The sequence below is a fragment of the Cucumis melo genome, chromosome 7, assembly GCF_025177605.1.
Source record: "Cucumis melo cultivar AY chromosome 7, USDA_Cmelo_AY_1.0, whole genome shotgun sequence".
Classification (NCBI taxonomy): domain Eukaryota; kingdom Viridiplantae; phylum Streptophyta; class Magnoliopsida; order Cucurbitales; family Cucurbitaceae; genus Cucumis; species Cucumis melo.
Genome location: NC_066863.1, coordinates 304,306 through 324,658, shown reverse-complemented (window position 1 = coordinate 324,658; position 20,353 = coordinate 304,306). Strand labels below are relative to the sequence as shown.

The 20,353-nt window shown below is 35.1% G+C and overlaps 2 protein-coding genes across 5 annotated transcripts; both read right to left on the bottom strand.

The window, feature by feature from the left end:
* Positions 1–282: 282 nt before the first annotated feature.
* LOC103493825 (uncharacterized) lies at positions 283–19,095 on the bottom strand. Of its 4 annotated transcripts, XM_051087771.1 has the most exons (29): positions 8,829–8,958; positions 8,346–8,500; positions 8,157–8,241; positions 7,975–8,050; positions 7,703–7,767; positions 7,552–7,596; positions 7,350–7,450; positions 7,128–7,269; positions 6,949–7,010; positions 6,793–6,866; positions 6,640–6,710; positions 6,147–6,234; positions 5,983–6,055; positions 5,811–5,906; positions 5,405–5,513; positions 4,943–5,036; positions 4,778–4,861; positions 4,543–4,699; positions 4,175–4,365; positions 3,784–3,828; positions 3,586–3,614; positions 3,381–3,502; positions 3,232–3,279; positions 2,750–2,874; positions 2,512–2,646; positions 2,367–2,428; positions 1,180–2,122; positions 973–1,044; positions 283–867 (listed from the first exon to the last, which is right to left on the bottom strand). In XM_051087771.1, exons 4-29 carry the CDS (start codon positions 7,984–7,986, stop codon positions 724–726), a joined length of 3,189 nt encoding a protein of 1,062 aa, XP_050943728.1. In that variant the 5' UTR covers positions 7,987–8,050; positions 8,157–8,241; positions 8,346–8,500; positions 8,829–8,958; the 3' UTR covers positions 283–723. The 4 variants fall into 4 exon arrangements, with proteins under 4 accessions (XP_050943728.1, XP_050943726.1, XP_050943727.1 ...); XM_051087769.1 differs by lacking the exons at positions 7,975–8,050; positions 8,157–8,241; positions 8,346–8,500; positions 8,829–8,958 and adding exons at positions 17,676–17,751; positions 17,862–17,946; positions 18,571–19,095; XM_051087770.1 differs by lacking the exons at positions 7,975–8,050; positions 8,157–8,241; positions 8,346–8,500; positions 8,829–8,958 and adding exons at positions 17,676–17,751; positions 17,862–17,946; positions 18,090–18,439.
* LOC103493823 (uncharacterized) lies at positions 10,824–17,465 on the bottom strand. Its single transcript, XM_017045787.2, has 24 exons — positions 17,406–17,465; positions 17,256–17,300; positions 17,048–17,111; positions 16,827–16,968; positions 16,648–16,709; positions 16,492–16,565; positions 16,342–16,409; positions 15,889–15,976; positions 15,725–15,797; positions 15,553–15,648; positions 15,302–15,410; positions 14,857–14,950; positions 14,686–14,769; positions 14,452–14,608; positions 14,101–14,273; positions 13,691–13,735; positions 13,489–13,517; positions 13,283–13,404; positions 13,130–13,177; positions 12,656–12,780; positions 12,418–12,552; positions 11,725–12,334; positions 11,516–11,588; positions 10,824–11,409 (listed from the first exon to the last, which is right to left on the bottom strand). Exons 3-22 carry the CDS (start codon positions 17,070–17,072, stop codon positions 12,278–12,280), a joined length of 1,806 nt encoding a protein of 601 aa, XP_016901276.2. The 5' UTR covers positions 17,073–17,111; positions 17,256–17,300; positions 17,406–17,465; the 3' UTR covers positions 10,824–11,409; positions 11,516–11,588; positions 11,725–12,277.
* Positions 19,096–20,353: the final 1,258 nt, after the last annotated feature.

Below are 20,353 nucleotides of genomic sequence, written 5' to 3'. Positions count from 1 at the left end.
ACAGACTGTCAACTCACCTAATCCCTGCAAGTGGATTATAAAGAAAATGGTAAAAATCATAACCAATGAATTTACAACGGAAACCAACCTTGACTTTTAGTCCAAGCACTGCACAAAAGATGATGTAGAACTCAAAACAGACCTGTAGTTGCGTCTGATGAATTAACTAGCCAAATGGCTAGAAAGTAGTCCATGTTGCAACTTGCGACTTCATCCAGAATAATGATCAATATTCATGGCAAGTCTTATTTTTTCTTGAATGAAAAAAAACATCTAGAGAGATTATGAAGTTAAACCCAAAACACTAAATTCAGAAAATTTGCACTTTGAGATCAACAATCATACCCTCGATAAGGCATGGGAACTGTCTAACATTATTACTAGAGGGGATCTACAATGCTGTCCTATCTAAAACAGCATGACAGCGTGACAAAACAATCATGCAGAAACTATACAGAGGGCTTCACAACCCGGAAACAAATGATTAAGATAAATATGCAGTCAACTTTACAATTGTAGTATAAATGTACATAGATTAAGAGATTCTTTTGACCAAACACACACCAAAGCTTCCACCTTAGCTGCAATCTTTGAATGGTGAGTTTGACCGATAGAAATGACCAGATCTCCCATATATCACCACGTAAACATCCAGGCAATCTTATAAGCTTGGACTGCAGCCCAGAACAGTGGTTAAATTAAGCCAAGCAGAATGCATCTAGATCATGAAGTTCCTTTCCTTCTGACTTTCAATTTAGTAGACCTCCAGCCGCCTGAGGTTAGCGGGCTAGGGGAGTATGAAAAATTTTCAATGGGTTCCATGACGGCATACTTATTCTTAGCTGAGCTACCAACGGGTGATACTTCCTGCAATAAAATTTGGAAATCATAGTCAGCCATCATACTGATCGTACTTCATGCCGCAGTAACAGTTAATTAACTTTGATTTCTCATTATATCACAATCGTTTACCTTGTTTACTAAAGCCTTTCCTGTATCAGCTTTAAGGTCCTGGATCTCCAAACACTCAACGTAAAACATCACCTGCAAATGAGGAGACGAGAAATGTAATAAAAAAAATTATGGATAAAACTGTCATGATAAAGTTTGAGATGCCGATACACAAAAAAAATCCATATTCATCTTCATGAAAAATTAGAAGAACTGAATAACACGTACTTTATTAAGTAATGGAATATTTGATGCATCAGTTGCCATGATCTGTACACCAATGCAATTGTCACTGCAACAGAAGGGGCAAAAGACATAATTATATACACAGCCGTCCTCCTCACTCCATATACCACGTCCTGAATTTTTCGAAGACCTAACTAGGAGCCTCTGGTTAACAAACAAAATGTCTGTAATGATAAGCTGTACACTTGCTGATGAATTGGCAGTTTGAGCTTTAAACCTTTCCTTATATATCGATACTAAGTGTGTTTTTGATGATACAGTAAATGAGCACGTTATGTTTAAATGGTTCTCTGGGCGACCAAGTGGGCTTCTACAAAGTGCACAAGACAGATACAACTTTTTGTCCATTGGAAGACCAGACGACAGACAAACAGGAACAGTATCATTTAGCTTGGGCACTCGTGTGACATTTAAACTGTTAGACTTCTTTTCCGTGAGAAGAGTTTCATAATTAGTATCTTTTGGACTAGTTAAATTTCTGCTAATTATTGAGCTTCTGTCCACACTGTTATATTCGGGATTTTTGGTTCTGGGATCGGTAAGAAACTCTTCTTGAGCAAGTTTCGTAATAGTTATACCGATAGACTTCCTCCTTTTCTGGGTATGAGAATTTACACTCGTATTCAAAGAAGATTCTGTATCTCGTGCAAAGCTGTAGGCATTCACAGAAACATTTCTTTCAGGAGTATGCAGAATTGAAGTTTCAGATGTAAGAGGAGATCTTGTTGATTTGACCAGAGGTTTTGAATGATATGATAATTGATCAGAAAGCTCAGAATATGCCTCAATTACAGTTGAAGTTGATCTTTCATCTTTGGATTCTCCTGGACTAGTGGCGCCAACAATATCAACACAAGGAGTCTCCTGAACAATTGGGGAATCTGGAACTTCAAGGACGGTATTCATAGATAGAAACTCATGGTTCCTGCAATATGCAGTGGTTCAAGACCATTGCAAATGAAAAATGAATAGTGATTGCTAAGTAGGGAGGTAATAAGAACACCTAGTTATAAAGGCATGATAACTAATCAACCTTCTGATTACAGTTCCTGTACAAAAATTGTTAGTGTTAAATCAAATTATGCACCAACATAGAAAAGCTAATGAATTTTTCAGCTCTTCGTAGGCCATGCCAAAAAATCACTTTAGCAAATGGAGTCCATATTTACCTTGTTTCTGTTTCAACACTGCACTCCAGATCAATTATACAGTTTTTTGCATCTTCATGAGCCTGAAATAATGCTTCTCATCAATATCAGCTGGAAATTTTGATTGAAAAGAACAGGTATTATACTTCATTATTTTAGTACTGACTTTCTGCCCATGATGATTAAACTTGTCAATTTTCTCCATCTTCGTTCTTCTACAACTACTTGGGAAGGTAGAAATAATATGCTCCTCATTCTCAGAATTTGGTAACTCGCTTTCTGTATTGTTGCTAATGCGCTCCTAAAGTGAAACCCAACAATAATGTACCGTGATTTATTGCCTGACTATAAGTGTGTAAAGGAAGAAAATAACACAGAAGAAGCAAGGACAATATGTTCCAGACCTTAATATGGCTGAAAAAGGATTTCAGCTCCTCCATAGACTGTTCAAAATTATCAAATTGTTTAATGGATTTTCTTAGCCACTTTGAAATGTAAGTCCTGTTCCTCTCTTCCTGGAAACGCTCATCTATTTGCCCAAAGAAAAAAAAGAAAGGGTGAAAAGCTACAGGAGATCTGTGCAATAAATAACCTCATGAGTCTACCATGGAAAATACTCTTTTAAGAATGATAAGGAAATTTTAGATTTATCAACACAAATATAGGAAATACAATATTGAAACCATAGAACTAGCTAAAATGTCACGGCCAAGGAATGGCAGCTTCCAAGCAAGTTTTGGAGGAGTTATGTTCGAGTTAAATAGCTTGGTTTCTTCCTCTAACCAGCACAAACAATCATACGCATGCAAACAAAATCGGTGGCCTGACCAATGAAGCTCGTATCTTTAATAGGCAATAGAACAAGTGAAATTAAAGCAATTATTACCTAATAGCACAATGGCACCATAGTCAAATCTGTGTCGAATACAACGTCCTACAGAAAGAAATTGTTACAAAATATAGCAAGTTTATTTGCATGATGCCACTCCACATACAAGGAAAATGAAACTAAATGACAACAGCTATAAGCAATACCTGCAGCTTGATTTAGAGCTCGGAAGGCCTGTTGACAATACCACTCATTTCCACTTAAAAGGTTTTTGGACATTTTATATGTGTCATTGAACTTTTTCTTCAATGCAACTTGAATATCATTTCTGAAAGGAATTATAAATAAATAATCAAAATATTGTATGGTATATATTTTTTTCCAAAAATAAAGTAAGGATAATGTTCTTACATATTTGGAAATGGAATACCAACTATTATCTGCACATGTTAGTTAAGAATTTCTATAAATAAATAAAAAGCAAATGTTAAACTTCACTGACACTGACTTCATGACTTAAAAGTCCAATTCATTCGTAATATGATAATGGACCTAAAGCAATCCCCAACACAAGGAAAGGTAGATGATGCTTAAAAGAGGAAAGGATACAACCACTCTAGCATTATCATCAGAAAAGTCTATTCCTTCTGAAACCTGCAAGCACAACAAAGCAATTTAGGATATGTAAATCACATTATAACATCAATTTATGGATCTTTTTATTTTAAGATCTTATTAGATCATTAAACATCTTAGTTTTTTTTCAAGAAACGAAGCTGTGGGTCATACTGAACTGGCGACTTCCACCTATTGTTAAATGAAGTTCTTACATATTTCTTAACAAAAGGAAAAGAAAAGAAAAGCACATGATGCGTGCAAAACTGGGAGCTGCATATAAACGCTCGTAGTTGTTTTGTGCTGTCAGGCCAACAAGGTTTTATCATTGCCATAAAGAAACAAGGAAAAGCAATTGAACTTCGAGTAATCAAAAAGAACACACCTTTCCTCGAAAAACTGCAAGGAGTGCTGCTCCTTCCTTGGAATTTTCACAGCCAACGACATACGAGTGATTGGGTTTGACCTTCTTACCTCGACTCTTCTTCCCGACTGCAAAGTTATCACCAAGACGTATAGTATCATAATAACCTTTCAATATGGAATCAAAATCCTCTTGAGCTCCTCCTCTTGGCTCTGTACAAAACCATTGAAAAGATTTGAATTCTTAATGCAACACGTAGAAAGAAAAAGAAAATTTAATAAATACAGTTATGCAAGAAACATTATATAATTCAACTCGTCTTGAATGACAAAATACCAGCAAAATATATTTACACTACCCTAAAATTAGTTTTCCAGTGCGCATCTTACCTACAAAAAGAGACTTCCTTGCATTCAGTCGAGACCATTGACCAGTTTCAGACCAACGTTTTTGGAGTTTTTCCATCAGCTTATAACTGGGGAAGAACACAAGACACCCACCAGGAGCAATAAAAAATATCTCCTCCAATGATTTTCCTAGAGCATCCTTTTAAGAAAATGGCCAGTATAAGACGAGAAAAACCTAACATATAAGTTTATATCGATCATGAAGTTCCAAAAATACCTGGAATGCATATCCATCAGCTGTTTTATAACTTCCATTCAGCGGATAGTTTTCTGGACCAGTTGATATAATAGCTGGCCACACCTGCAGTACAATTGTTGATAGGTCAAAATTTAACAGTTGCTGGAATGGAAAAACCAGAAAATAAGAAAAGTCCATTTGAACCTGAGATTCCACATCAATCACGTGAGGAGCTTCCAGTGAAGTTCCAAACTGAACTCCTAGTTCAGATGAAAAGGAATTCATAGGTGACAGGGTCCTAATTATTTGAAATCAGAAATGATTAGTTGTCTTCTTAGGCACAGATATAATATACCTTACCAAAAGAAAATGTAGGAAAGAGAGAAAGCACTTCAAAATTTAAAGAAGCATCTCAATTTTCATACTTTCAAGTGTTAACTCAATATAGTCTAGAAATCTGCTAAATAACTGACTTATAGTCAATCTAACAATTCTAATCATTGAGTAACTGCAGGTCTTATTCTTCCAGAAGAAAGGAGGATATGTTAAATTTAAATTTAACATGGCTGAAGAGCATGGCTGTATAAGCCAAGAATGAAGATATTTTATAGATTGCATAAACTATATGATACATCATATTCCACTTTTCAAGTTTTATGTGCTCACCCAGATGTCAAAATAACCGACAAGGAAAGATCACCAATGTCTCTAAATACAACAGCTGGATTAAAGCACCACAAACTTAAAGTAACCGTCCATTCAGCATAAGCTTTTCCTGAAATAAAATATAAATATAATTTTGTAATAAGAAATTGTTTGTACAAATAAAAAAATAAAAAAAAATAAAAAAAAAACTAAAACTATTTCAAACTAAAAAAAGGTGACAAGAGTTTTCTTTCTTATTCTCAAGGTATAAGATCCAGTGAAAAATGTCTTCTCTTGAAAAGCTTAATAGCAAGTCAGTTATAGTCTCCAGATAACATCAGACAAACTAACTAAAAAAAGGTAACAGAACCGTAACCAACTTCAGTTATGGCAGGCTGTGAATTAAGAAGACTAAGCAACTGATTACCAGGATCTCTTTTAATGTAGCGTTGTAATGCAAGCTGGTAGTCAGACATGTGGCAACCATTTCTTGAGAAGAAATATGTCAGTGAAGAGAATAATCCTGTGTCGTATAAATTGGTCAACATTGAAAGTTTTACATAAAAATAAAGCAAATGTTGAACACAGTAGTCTCTTACCTTCCAGGGTTATCACTGACAGGCCACTCAAATGTGCATCATCTGACTCAGTATCTGAAGCTGCTTTAATAGCCTTAGACAAGCATACAGTGAAACTTTAAGATAATGAGAACAAAATGAAAGGTCCCCCAAATAATTCAAAGAACCCAACAGGATCAGGATACCTTTGTTGCACATTCAAGCAAAATGGGAAAGCATTGTTGAGTTATATTAGCTTCTTGGAGCTCCCTTTGAGCATGATTGCCAGTCCAGCTACAACATTCATAAACGTAGAAATGGGATATCTCATAGACCGATGTTGTCAAACTGATATCAACTACTAGAGAGGTAGAATGCACCGTTTTTAGAAAAGAATAGGTAGAATGCACCGTTTTTAGAAAAGAATAAGTCAGACAACCATGTTTATTGGAGGGCTCAAAGTGTGAAAAGAAACACATTTAATCTGAAATCTATACCCAAAATGTTTTAAACGCACAATCTACATCAAGAAAATCAGTTTAAATCAATTTCTTCCATGGATCAAAGAATCTAGAATGGAAAAAGTGAATTATATGATATTATGTTTTAAATAAACCAATATGATGCAAAGAAAAATTATATGCAACGAAGAAATGAAATGCTACAGCAAAACCTGTAAAATTTTCTTTCTTAACTCACCAGGTGACATAATGCTGAAACTCGCGCTTCTGCAATGTGGTCTTCCTTTGGTCAATCCAACTTGTGAGATCCTAGAAGTTCAGTTAGACTTCTAAATATCAAAAGATCTTTTGAGATGTTTGCAAATAATTCTAAGTAACTATAACTAATTACCTGTGTCATTTCATACAGAGGCTGGTAAACCAAAGAATTAAAAGGACATAGTTGCTCTAACTCCATCTGCAATTCTTCGAAAGATGTGAAATGCAAGCCATCAGAAAATATTTTTCTCAAGTCATCAAACAAAATAGTATAATTTCAGTGACCTACTATTTAAAGTATCCTCTTCAATATCCACACTACCACCATGACGTGCAATATCCTCTATATTGCTGAAATGTGAAAACAGAATAAACTAATTAATTGTCTGCAGTTGCCACCTATCTCATGAACGTACCATCAAACTGAGGTAAAGGAAACGCATAATGTATGGATGCTAGTACACATACTGGGCTTCATCAAAAATCACAATTGCACCCTTAATGTCTACATCCATTGCTCCTCGAATAACTGGATTGATAATATAGCTATATGGGCAAAACACCAGCTGTGCGTCGTCTGCCATAGAGCGAGCTGCATAATATGAACAACCTAAAGAAGATAAAGAAATTAAGTTAAATATGTGATGACAACATAAGACATGTTAAACACCTTAAAGATCAAGGATTAACCTTTTACAGCTTCTCCAACTTTCACCAAATCTTCAATGTCATGAACCTCGTGACATCCTCCTTTCTGAAGAGTTGGATGACATTTAACCTTGTTTGCGTTTCTTTTAGAAAAACAAAATGGTATTTATCTTCCTTTGTCGATTGCTTTAAGTAATAATTGAGAGAAATAAATTGATGAAGAAATAGGATAAATATAACTCACTTAAATTCGCTGCATCCTGCATCTTGATCCTTCAAAAGTAGTTTGCTGGTAGATTTCAACAAATTTCACAGTCAAAAGAAGAATATCAAATGAATTAACTGGAAAAAGACAAACAAAGAAAGAAAAAGGTGCCTTTGAGAGAAATATGCACCATTCTTCATCTAAATTATCTTTCCCTCGTACATAAGGATTTGTGCATAGATGTTTCCTTGACGCCTGATGATAAGAAGGGGGTTAGTAAGATAACAGTACAGTATAACCTAACAAGGACCACCCAGAAATGTATTGCAGCTGAACCATATCTGAGAGGAGAGGAAGTCACAGGATTCTTACAACCAAAACAAGTTAATTCAACTTCTCAATTCCTTCAATGCATAATCTCATACAATATGTACACACACACGTGTTAAAGCAGTGACATACCAACACTGCCATTGGCACTCGATAGGAAGTTTTTCTATACTCACGGATCACCTGTGATATCTGTGAATGTGTTCTCCTTGAATAAGAAAACGTATAGCATTAGCATCAAATGTAGATGACAAAGACAATTTGGAAAAGAAAATCCAAGCCCTTGTTTCAAATTGCAGTAAGTTGAAACTTACGAGGCGTAGTATATGGTCGGGGCTGTTTTTTTCTTCTGACTTTTGTTGTTTGGCCCTGGAAGAGATGACTCAGTATCTGTAGACACTAGAAAACCCAACATATCCCTCAGAAGAAGTTACTGGCCCGTAAAACACAAAAAGCATAAAAATGCGAATATACGTTATAAAAAAAAAAGTGAGCAAAATTACATTATTGTTAGCCGAGGTCCTTCCATCTGTAGAAATTTTAGTACAAATGACAAGAGCCCCATGTAAAACAAAAGCGTGCGATCATCCGCATTTCACAATAAACGTTTGAAAGATGATATTCCACAGTGAATAGAAGAAAAACAATTTGTTCCAGCCTTAGTGTGCCCACGTATATCCATAAAAACAAAAAAGAAAAAACCAACCATCCCCAGATCAATTAACCATCGAAAAAGTTAACAATTAAAGATGATTAACACTTTTTGTTGCAATCGATGCGCAACGAAAATATATGCCGTCCTAAGCTATTGCCCTAAATATATTCTCACGATATAAGCCTGAAGCGCTCGCAAGGTGAACCCAGTTACACTAAAATAAAAATGTCCATGAACTTTAAACCAATTTTTTCTGTCTCTACCTAACCACTCAATCGAATTCGTGCGTTCGAGATGTTCGGATGATCAGGGTTAAGACATGCAAACTTACTTGACGTCTGCACTTCGGGAAGAAATCCACCGCCAAAACCGAGAGGATCTGTGGCAGCCTCTGGAGCAGGCTTCGTGTGACTGGAATTAGCATCCTGATTCTTTATCTTGTAATTCTTCTGCCAAGCAAGACTCGAGCAGAGAAGTGAAAGCGACTTCCCGGTTCCAGTCGGAGATTCCAGTAATGCGTGGCAATGGCCCTCTCGCTGAGCTCGATCAAGGGTGGATATAACTCTGCCCATGAACGCCAGCTGCGAACCGTATGGTCGGTATGGAAATTCCACTTGGATGCCACCAATCGGGTACACATTCTTCGTGAGCTGATAAGTTGGATTGGTCTTGGATTTGGGGTTCGTCCCCCCTTTTGCATATACCATTTTGGAAGTGTTGCACAGGACTTGTCGGGTGGGGATATTCGAAATCCTAGCTTGGTGAACTACACGATCGACAATGGAGTCCTGTGCTCGGTTCGATTTGGTGGTGGTTTCTTGAAAAGCTTTGGCGGGAAAAGTTAGGGTTTATCGTAGTTGAAATTGGCGGTAAACAGTATAATTCCTTCATCTTGCAATGCACGGTGAGCCTTTTGTTTAAAAATACTATTTTGTCCTTTGGGGCCAACGTCCGTGAAAGTTACCGTTTAGGCCGAATTGAAATCGATTCTTTTTTTTTTTTTTTCCTTTGGCAATTCAATTAGTAATTTGGTACCATTTTTAAGGTAATTAATATTTAATTAAAGATATAGCAAATAATGGTAACTTTCATAATTTTTTTCAATCTCTCATTTATTTTTTCTTATTTTCAATTATACCCATGGATTGAAATTTTCATCACAGTTTTGAAGTTTCAAATGGGGTCGAATCGGGAATTTTTCATTTTTTTCCTCTATTTCGTAAATATCTCAACTTCCTCCATTTCTATAAAATTTCAAAAGAAAATCGATATTTTAAAAAATGGTACCAAATTACTCTTTTTAATTGATGTGCTTGCACCCACATTTACACATGCATATATAATATTATACATATAAGACCATTTTATCGATTGCAATAAAAAATGGTATAATCGTAATCAAATTTAATTGGTAAATTAAATTTTGAAGAACCGTAATTACAAATACAATTGTATTTACTTAAAAAGATGTATTTTGTGAAATTTAATATGACCATCTTAATTTGGGTTATAATTACGGTTAATCCAAACGATAACAAAAAAAATATTGTTGATACATAGAGCATAGAGCTTATGACAATAATTAAAAAGAACGTACCGTTCAAATAAATATAATTGACACTATAATCAGAAATTAAGAAAAGATAGATAACAATGTTAATTAAAAGAAGAAATATGTCATTCACTAATTCTCACAAATTTGCAAACGAAAAGGAAAAAGAAAAAAAAGCTCTCATTTTAATGAAATGTATATGTTCTTATTTTCATTTTCCATTGTAGAGAAAAGAAAAAGAATTAAAAATGTTATATAATTAATACTGGTTCCTAAGACAGCGAGATTGAGAGAGGAAATTGGTGTGTAGAAATGGTTATGGTTACCTGAATTTTCCTTTTAATTTTTGATTCCTTTCCTTCGTTGTTGTTCGGTATATAACCAATGTTGGTTGGTTTATCCTTCTTCGGGATTCAGTCTGGAATTATTCTTTTTCAAAGCATATTTGGGTTGACTTGATCAAATTTCTCTATCTTCGTTCTTCTACAACTACTTGGGCAGGTAGAAGTAATATGCTCCTCGTTCACACAGATTTTGCAACTCACTTTCTGTATTGTTGCTGATGGGGTTCCTGAAATGAAGCCCAACAATAATTTACCGTGATTTATTGTCTGACCATAAGCATGAAGAAAATAACACAGAAGAAGCAAGGAAAATATGTTCCAGACCTTAAACGTGGCTGAAAAAGGATTTCAGCTCCTCCAGAGACTGTTCAAAGTTATCAAATTGTTTGGTCGATTTTCTTAGCCTCTTTGAAATGTACGAGGGATCATGAAGCTAAACCCAAAACACTAAATTCAGAAAATTTCCAGTTTGAGATCAACAATCATACCCTCGATAAGGCATGGAAATTGTGTAACATTATTGCTAGTGGGAACCTACAATGCTATCGTATCTAAAACAGTATGATAGCATGACAAAACAAACAGGCAGAAACTATACAGAGGGATTCACAACCCGAAAACAAAAGATCGAGATAAATATGCAGTCATCTTTACAATTTTAGTACAAATGAACATACATAGATTAAGAGATTCTTTTGTCCGGACGCACACTGACTTTTCCACCTTAGCTGCATTCTTTGAATGGTGAGTTTAACCGATAGAAATGGCCAGATCTCCCATTATATCATCACAAAAACATCCAGGCAATCTTATCAGCTTGGACAGCAGCCCAGGACAGTGGTTAAATTAAGCCAAGCTGAATGCATGTAGATGAGTACTTCATGAAGTTCCTTTCCTCCTGACTTTCAATTTAGTAGACCTCCAGCCGCCTAAGGTTAGTAGGCTAGGGGAGTAGGACAAAATTTCAAATGACAGTCATACTTATTCTTGGCTGAGCTACTAACGGGTGATACTTCCTGCAATAAAATTTGGAAATCAAAGTCAGCCATCAAATTGGTTTTAATTCGTGTCACAGTAACTAGTTAATTGACTTTAATTTCTCATTATATCACAATCGTTTACCTTGTTTACTGAAGCCTTTCCTGTATCAGCTTTGAGGTCTTTGGATCTCCAAACACTCCACGAAAAACATCACCTGCAAAATGAGGAGACGAGAAATGTAACCAAAAAAATTGTGGATAAAACTGTCATGATAAAGATTGAGATGTCGAAACACAAAAAAAAAAGTCCATATTCATCTTCATGGAATATTAGGACAGAATAACATGTACCTTATGAAGTAATGGAATATTTGATGCATCAGTTGCCATGATCTGAACACCGATACAATTGTCACTGCAACAGAAGGGGCAAAAGACATAATTGTATACACAACCATCCTCCTCACTCCATATACTAACTCCTGAATTTTTTGAAGACCTAACTAGGAGCCTCTGGTTAACAAACAAGATGTCTGTAATAATAAGCTGTATACTTGCTGACGAATTGGCAGTTTGAGCTTTAAACCTTTCCTTATATATTGATATTAAGTTTGTTTTTGATGATACAGTAAATGAGCACGTTGTATTTAAATGGTTCTCTGGGCGACCGAGTGGGCTTCTACAAAGTGCACAAGATAGATGCAACTTTTTGTCCCTTGGAAGGCCAGATGACAGAAAACCAGGAACAGTATCATTTAGCTTGGGCACTTGTGTGACATTTAAACTGTTAAACTTCTTTCCTGTGACAAGAATTTCATAACTAGTATCTTTTGGGCAAGTCAAATTTCCGCTGATTATTGAGCTTCTGTCAACACTGTTACATTCGGGATTTTTGGTTTTGGGATCAGTAACACTCCTTTTGAGCAATATTAACTCTACAGTTTTTCACATCTTCGTGAGCCTGAAATAAAGCTTGTCGTCAATACCAACTAGAGGTTTCGATTGAAAAAAACAGGTACTATACTTCATTCTTTTAGTACTAACTTTCTGCCCACGATAATTAAAAATGTCAAATTTCTCTATCTGCATTCTTCTATAACAACTTTGCCAGGCAGAAGTAATATGCTCCTCATTCTCAGAATTTGGCAACTCACTTTCTGTATTGTTGCTAATGCGCTCCTAAAATGAAACCCAACAATAATGTACCGAGATTTATTGCCTTTCCATAAGTATGCAAAGGAAGAAAATAACACAGAAGAAGCAAGCACAATATATTCCAGACCTTAATGTGGCTGAAAAAGGATTTCAGCTCCTTCATAGACTGTTCAAAGTTATCGAACTGTTTAATGGATTTTCTTAGCCACTTTGAAATGTAAGTCCTGTTCCTTTTTTCCTGGAAACGCTCATCTATTTGCCCAAAAAAAATGAATGAAAGGGTGAATAGCTATGGGAGATTTGTGCATTAAATAACCTCATGAGTCTACCATGGAAATACTCTTTTAAGAATGACAAGGAAATTTTAGATTTATCAACATGAATATAGGAAATACAATATTGAAACGATAGAACTAGCTAAAATGTTACGGCCAAGGAATGGCAGCTTCCAAGCAAGCTTTGGAGGACTTATGTACGAGTTAAATAGCTTGATTTATCCAGCACAAACAATCATATGCATATGTACAAAATTAGTGGCCTGACCAATGAAGCTCGTGTTGTTAGTAGGCAATAGAACAAGTGAAATTAAAGCAATTATTACCTAATAGCAGAATGGCACCATAGTCAAATTTGTGTCGAATACAACGTCCTACAGAAAGGAATTGTTACAAAGTATAGCAAGGTTATTTGCATGATGCCACTCCACATGAGCACCAAGAAAATGAAAATAAATGACAACAGCTACAAGCAATACCTGCAGCTTGATTTAGAGCTCGGAAAGCCTGTTGACAATACCACTCATTTCCACTTAAAAGGTTTTTGGACATTTTATATGTGTCATTGAACTCTTTCTTCAATGCAACTTGAATATCATTTCTGAAAGGAATTATAAATAAATAATCAAAATATTGTATGGTATATATTTTTTTTGCAAAAATAAAGTAAGGATAAAGTTCTTACATATTTGGAAATGGAATACCAACTATTATCTGAACATGTTAGTTAAGAATTTCTATAAATAAATAAATAAAAAGCAAATGTTAAACTTCACTGACACTGACTTCATGACTTAAAAGTCCAATTCATTCATAATATGATAACGGACCTAAGGCAATCCCCAACACAAGGAAAGGTAGATGATGCTTAAAAGAGGAAAGGATACAACCACTCTAGCATTATCATCAGAAAAGTCTATTCCTTCTGAAACCTGCAAGCACAACAAAGCAATTTAGGATATGTAAATCACATTATAACATCAATTTATGGATCTTTTTATTTTAAGATCTTATTAGATCATTAAACGTCTTAGTTCTTTTTCAAGAAACAAGCTGAGGGATTGGAGATCATACTGAAACTGGCAACTTCCACCTATTGGAGATCATTGTTAAATGAAGTTCTTACATATTTCTTAACAAGAGGAAAAGAAAAGAAAAAACATATGATGCGTGCAAAACTGAAAGCTTCATATAAACATTCATAGTTGTTTTATGCCGTCAGGACAACAAGGGTTTATCATTGCCATAAAGAAACAAGGAAAAGCAGTTGAACTTCAAGTAACCAAAAGGAACACACCTTTCCTCGAAAAACTGCAAGGAGTGCTGCCCCCTCGGGATTTTCACAGCCAACCACATACGAGTCATTGGGTTTGACCTTCTTCTCAACTGCAAAGTTATCACCAAGACGTATAGTATCATAATAACCTTTCAATATGGAATCAAAATCCTCTTGATCTCCTCCTCTCGGCTCTGTACAAAACCATTGAAAAGATTTTTCTTAATGCAACACGCAGACAGAAAAAGAAAAATTAATAAATATAGGTACGGAAGAAACATTATATAATTCAACTCATCTTGAATGACAAAATACCAGCAAATTATATATATATACACTAGCCTAAAATTAGTTTTCCAGTGCGCATCTTACCAACAAAAAGAGACTTCCTTGCATTCAGTCGAGACCATTGACCAGTTTCAGACCAACGTTTTTGGAGTTTTTCCATCAGCTCATAACTGGGGAAGAACACAAGACACCCACCAGGAGCGATAAAAAATATCTCCTCCAATGATTTTCCTAGAGCATCCTTTAAGAAAATGGCCAGTATAAGACAAGAAAAACCTAACATATAAGTTTATATCGATCATGAAGTTCCAAAAATACCTGGAATGCATATCCATCAGCTGTTTTATAACTTCCATTCAGCGGATGGTTTCCTGGACCAGTTGATATAATAGCTGGCCACACCTGCAGTACAATTGTTGATAGGTCAAAATTTAAATTTAACAGTTGCTGGAATGGAAAAACCAGAAAATAAGAAAAGTCCATTTGAACCTGAGATTCCACATCAATCACGTGAGGAGCTTCCAGTGAAGTTCCAAACTGAACTCCTAGTTCAGATGAAAAGGAATTCATAGGTGACAGGGTCCTAATTATTTGAAATCAGAAATGATTAGTTGTCTTCTTGCACATATACCTTACCAAAAGAAAATGTAGGAAAGAGAGAAAGCACTTTAAAATTTAAAGAAGCATCTCAATTTTCATACTTTCAAGTGTCAACTCAATATAATCTAGAAATGTGCTAAATAACCGACTTATAGTCAATCTAACTCTAACCATTGAGAAACTGCGGGTCTTATTCTTCCAGTAGAAAGGAGGATATGTTAAAATTGAATTTAACATGGCTGAAGAAGCCAAGAATAAAGACATTTTATGGTTTGAATAAACTATATGATACATCATATTCCACTTTTCAAGTTTTCAAGTTTTATATGCTCACCCAGATGTCAAAATAACCGACAAGGAAAGGTCACCAATGTCTCTAAATACAACAGCTGGATTCAAGCACCACAAACTTAAAGTAACCGTCCATTCAGCATGAGCTTTTCCTGAAATAAAATATAAATATAATCTTTATAAAAAATATATATGTAGAAACAAACAAAAAATCTAAAACTATTTCAAACTAAAAAAAAAGGCGGCTGAAAGTTATGGCGGGCAGTGAATTAAGAAGACTAAGCAGCTGATTACCAGGATCTCTTTTAGTGTGGCGTTGTAATGCAAGCTGGTAGTCAGACATGTGGCAACCATTTCTTGAGAAGAAATATGTCAGTGAAGAGAATAACTCTGCACCGTATAAATTAGTCAACATTGAAAGTTTGACATAAAAATAAAGCAAATGTTGCACACGGTAGTCTCTTACCTTCCAGTGCTATCACTGACAAGACACTCAAATGTGCATCATCGGACTCCGTATACGAAGCAGCTTTAATAGCCTTAAAGAAGCATACAGTGAAAGTTTAAGATAATGAGAGCAAAATGAAAGGTCCCCCAATTTATTCAAAGAATCCAACAAGATCAGGATACCTTTGTTGCACATTTAAGCAAAATGGGGAAGCATTGTTGAGTTATATTAGCTTCTTGGAGCTCCCTTTGAGCATGATTGCCAGTCCAACTACAACATTCATAAACGTAAAAATGGGATATCTCATAGACCGATGTTGTCGAACTGCTATCAACTACTAGAGAGGTCGAATGCACCGTTTTTAGAAAAGAATAAGTCAGGCATGCATGTTTGTTGAAGGGATCAAAGTGTGAAAGAAACACATTTAATCTGAAATTTATACCCAAAATGTTTTAAACGTACAATCTACATGAAGAAAATCAATTTCTTCCTTGGATCAAGGAATCTAGAATGAGAAAAAGTGAATGATATGATATTATGTTTTAAATACACCAATATGATGCAAAGAAAAACTATATGTAACTAAGAAGTCAAATGCTACAGAAAAACCTGTAAAACTTTCTTTCTTAACTCACCTGACATAATGCTGAAACTCGAGCTCCAGCAATGTGGTCTTCCTCTTGGCAATCCAATTTGTGAGTTCCTAAAAGTTTAGTTAAGCTTCTAAATATCAAAAGATCTTTTGAGATGTTTGCAAATAATTCTAAGTAACTATAACTAATTACCTGTGTCATTTCATACAGAGGCTGGTAAACCAAAGAATTTATAAAACACAGTTGTTCCAACTCCATCTGCATTTCTTTGAAAGATGTGAAATGCATGCCATGAGAAAATATTTTTCTCAACTCGTCAAACAAAATAGTATGATTTCATTGACCTACTATTTAAAGTATCCTCTTCAATATCGACACTACCAGCACAACGTGCAATATTCTCTATATTGCTGAAAAGCAAAAACAGAATAAACTAATTAATTGTCTGCACTTGCTACCTATCTCATGAACTTACCATCAAACTAAGGTAAAAGAAAACACGTAAGTATGGATGCAAGTACACATACTGGGCTTCATCAAATATCACAATCGCATCCTTAATATCTACACCAATTGCTCTTCGTATAACTGGATTGATAATATAGCTATATGGGCAAAACACCAGCTGTGCGTTGTGTGCCATAGAGCGAGCTGCATAATATGAACAACCTAAAAAGGACAAAGAAATTAAGTTAATATGTAATGACAACACAGGACATGTTAAACACCTAAAAGATCAAGGATTAACCTTTTACAGCTTCTCCAACTTTCATCAAATCTTGAATGTCATGAACCTCATGACATCCTCCTTTCTGAAAAGTTGAATGACGTTTAACCGTTTTTTTTGTTTCTATTAGAGAAATGAAAAGGAATTTATCTTCCTTTGTTGATTGCTTTAAATTAAGTAATAATTGAGAGAAATAAATTGATGAAAAATTGGGATAAAGATAACTCACTTAAACTCACTGCATCCTGCATCTTTATTCTTCAAAAGTAGTTTGCTGGTAGATTTCAACAATTTTTACAATGAAAAGGAGAATACCAAATGAATTAACTGGAAAAAGATAAACAAAGAAAGAAAATGTGCCTTTGAGAGAAATATGCACCATTTTTCATCTAAATCATCTTTCCCTCGTACACGAGGATTTGTGCATAGATGCTTCCTTGACGCCTGATGATAAAAAGGGGTTAGTAAGACAACAGTACAGTATTACCTAAGAAGAACCACCCAGAAATGTATTGCAGCTGAACCATATCTGACAGGAGAGGAAGCCAGTGGATTCTTACAACCAAAACCAGCTAATTCAACTTCTCAAATTCCTTCAACACATACTCTCATACAATACGTACACACACGTGTTAAAGAGGTGACATACCAACACTGCCATTGGCACTCGATAGGTAGTTTTCCTATACTCACGGATCACCTGTGATATTTGTGAATGTGTCCTCCTTCAATAAAGAAAATGTATAGCATTAGCATCAAATGTAAATGAGAAAGACAATTTGTAAAAAAAAAAAATCCAAGCCCTTGTTTCAAATTCCAGTAAGTTGAAACTTACGAGGAGTAGTAAATGGTCGGGGCTGTTTTTTTCTTCTGACTTTTGTTGTTTGGCCCTGGAAGAGATGACTCTGTATCTGTAGACACTAGAGAACCCATAATATTCCTCAGAAGAAGTTACTGGCACATAAAACACAAAAAAGCATAAAAAAAACAAATATGTATATATATTTAAATATTAAAAAAAAAAAAAAAAAAAAAAAAAAAAAAAAAAAGTGAGCAAGGTTACTTTATTGTTAGCCGAGGTCCTTACATCAGTAGAAATTTCAGTACAAATGACAAAGATCCCCATGTAAAACAAAAGCTTGCCATCATCCGCATTCCACAATAGCTATTTTTCAGTAAGCGTTTGAAAGATGACATTCCATAGTGAATGAAGAAAAACAATTTGTTCCAACCTCTGGGTGCCCACGTATTATTTCACTTTTTCTCAACGTTGTTCATCCATAAAAAGAAAAAAGAAAAAACCAACCATCTTCAGATCAAATTAACCGTCGAAAAAGTTAACAGTTCAAGATACTTGACAGTTTTTGTGGCAGGCTATGCGCAACGAAAATATATGTCGTCCTAAGCTACCCTAAATATATCCTCACGATAAACACTAAACCATAAACCATAAACCAATCTATTCTATGTCTCTACCTGGCCACCCAATCGAATTCGTGCTTTCGAGATGTTCGGATGATCAGGGTAAAGACATGCAAACTTACTTGACGGCTGCACTTCGGGAATAAATCCACCGCCAAAACCGAGAGGATCCGTGGTAGCCTCCGGAGCAGGCTTCTTGTGACAGGAATTAGCATCCTGATTCTTTATCTTGTAATTCTTCTGCCAAGCAAGACTAGAGCAGAGAAGTGAAAGTGACTTCCCGGTTCCAGTCGGAGATTCCAGCAATGCGTGGCAGTGGCCCTCTCGCTGAGCTCGATCAAGGGTGGATATAACTCTGCCCATGAACTCCAGCTGCGAACCGTATGGTCGGAATGGAAATTCCACGGGGATGCCACCAACCAGGTACACATTCTTCTTAAGCTCGTATGTTCGGTTGGGCTTGGATTTAGGCTTCCTCCCCCCTTTTGCATATACCATTTTGGCAGTGTAGCACAGGACTTTCCGGGTGGGGTTATTCGAACTCATTGCGAGCTACCTAGCTTGGCGAACTACACGATCGACAATGGAGTTCTGTGCTCGGTTCGATTAGTTGGTGGTTTCTTGAAAGCTTTGGCGGGAAAAGTAAGGGTTTATCGTAGTTGAAATTGGCGGTAAACAGTATAATTCCTTAATCTTGCAATGCACGGTGAGCCTTTTGTTTGAAAAGACTCTTTTGTCCTTTGGGGCCAACGTCCGTAAAAGTTACCGTTTAGGCCGAATTGAAATCGGCTCTTTTTTTTTTCTTTCTTCTCTTTGGTAATGACAATTGGTAATTTAGTACCATTTTTAAGGTAATTAAGGATATAGCAAACATTGGTGAATTTAATAATTTTATTTTTCAATCTCTCCTTTATTTCGTCTTATTCTCAATTATACACTTTGGGATTCAAATTTTCTATCTTAATTTTTAAGTTTCAAACCTATCCAAATTTTGATCGGGAAAATTTTGTTTTCTTCTCCCTCTCAAAAATATTTCAATTTTTTTGTTTCGATCAAGTTTGAAAAAAAATCGATGTTTTAACAAACAATTCTAATTTTTTAATTACTTACATTGGTGTGTCCAAGCTTTTCGATTTTATGATCGTGATTACACGATATTTTATAGCTTCACACACCAATGTCATTTTCACTGATTGTTTTTTAAGCATTTTTATCTACTGATTTTATTAATTTTCAATTTTGTTTTCGACCTAAGACTGTTTTCATTAAATTTACACATCATTTTCATCTCGATTTTGAATTGATGTAAGTTATTTTTTCTTTTAATATCCAAAACTTTCATAATTTTCATGTAATTTCACAAAAATATTCAACTTTTTATTACTTTGTATTATTATTCCTTTTTCTTATCGATGTGCTTGACATTTACACGTGAATTTATAATATACATGTAAGACAATTTTATCGATCGGAGTGAAGATTTGTATAATCGTAATGAAATTTAATTGATAAATCAATCCCAATGAATTGTATCACAAATGCAATTATATTGGTTTTGATTGTGTTTACCTAAAAATATGAATTTTGTCAAATTTAATATTACCATTATGGTTTTGATTAACTATAACGAAAAACAGTAACAATAAATGAAACTTTTTCTCTATAAAAGATAAAAAGTAACAATAATGGTAATTATAATCAAAACCATAACAATAACAATATTGGTACGATATAGTTTTTGGAACGCAATAGAATTGGTCACCATTCGTTTTGGCCCACCTTTTAATTTATCGTTCATCCACTCTCATTAGGCTCGGGTAAATGTGACATGGGTCTGTATAAAAATTGTAACTAAAATTTATTAGATATATTATAATTAAGCTACAATGGGAGATTCATCAATTG

Coding starts and splice junctions, on each gene's coding strand:
- LOC103493825 (XM_051087769.1), bottom strand. CDS start 18,994: ATGAGTTCGAATAACCCCACCCGGAAAGTCCTGTGCTACACTGCCAAA. Junction 17,752..17,861: donor CCGACCATTTACTACTCCTC/GTAAGTTTCAAC, acceptor TCTTTATTGAAG/GAGGACACATTCACAAATAT. Junction 4,366..4,542: donor AAGGAAGTCTCTTTTTGTAG/GTAAGATGCGCA, acceptor GGTTTTGTACAG/AGCCAAGAGGAGGAGCTCAA.
- LOC103493823 (XM_017045787.2), bottom strand. CDS start 17,072: ATGAAAGTTGGAGAAGCTGTAAAAG. Junction 13,405..13,488: donor GGTATTCCATTTCCAAATAT/GTAAGAACTTTA, acceptor AATTCCTTTCAG/AAATGATATTCAAGTTGCAT. Junction 12,553..12,655: donor CCTTTTTCAGCCACATTAAG/GTCTGGAATATA, acceptor GTTTCATTTTAG/GAGCGCATTAGCAACAATAC.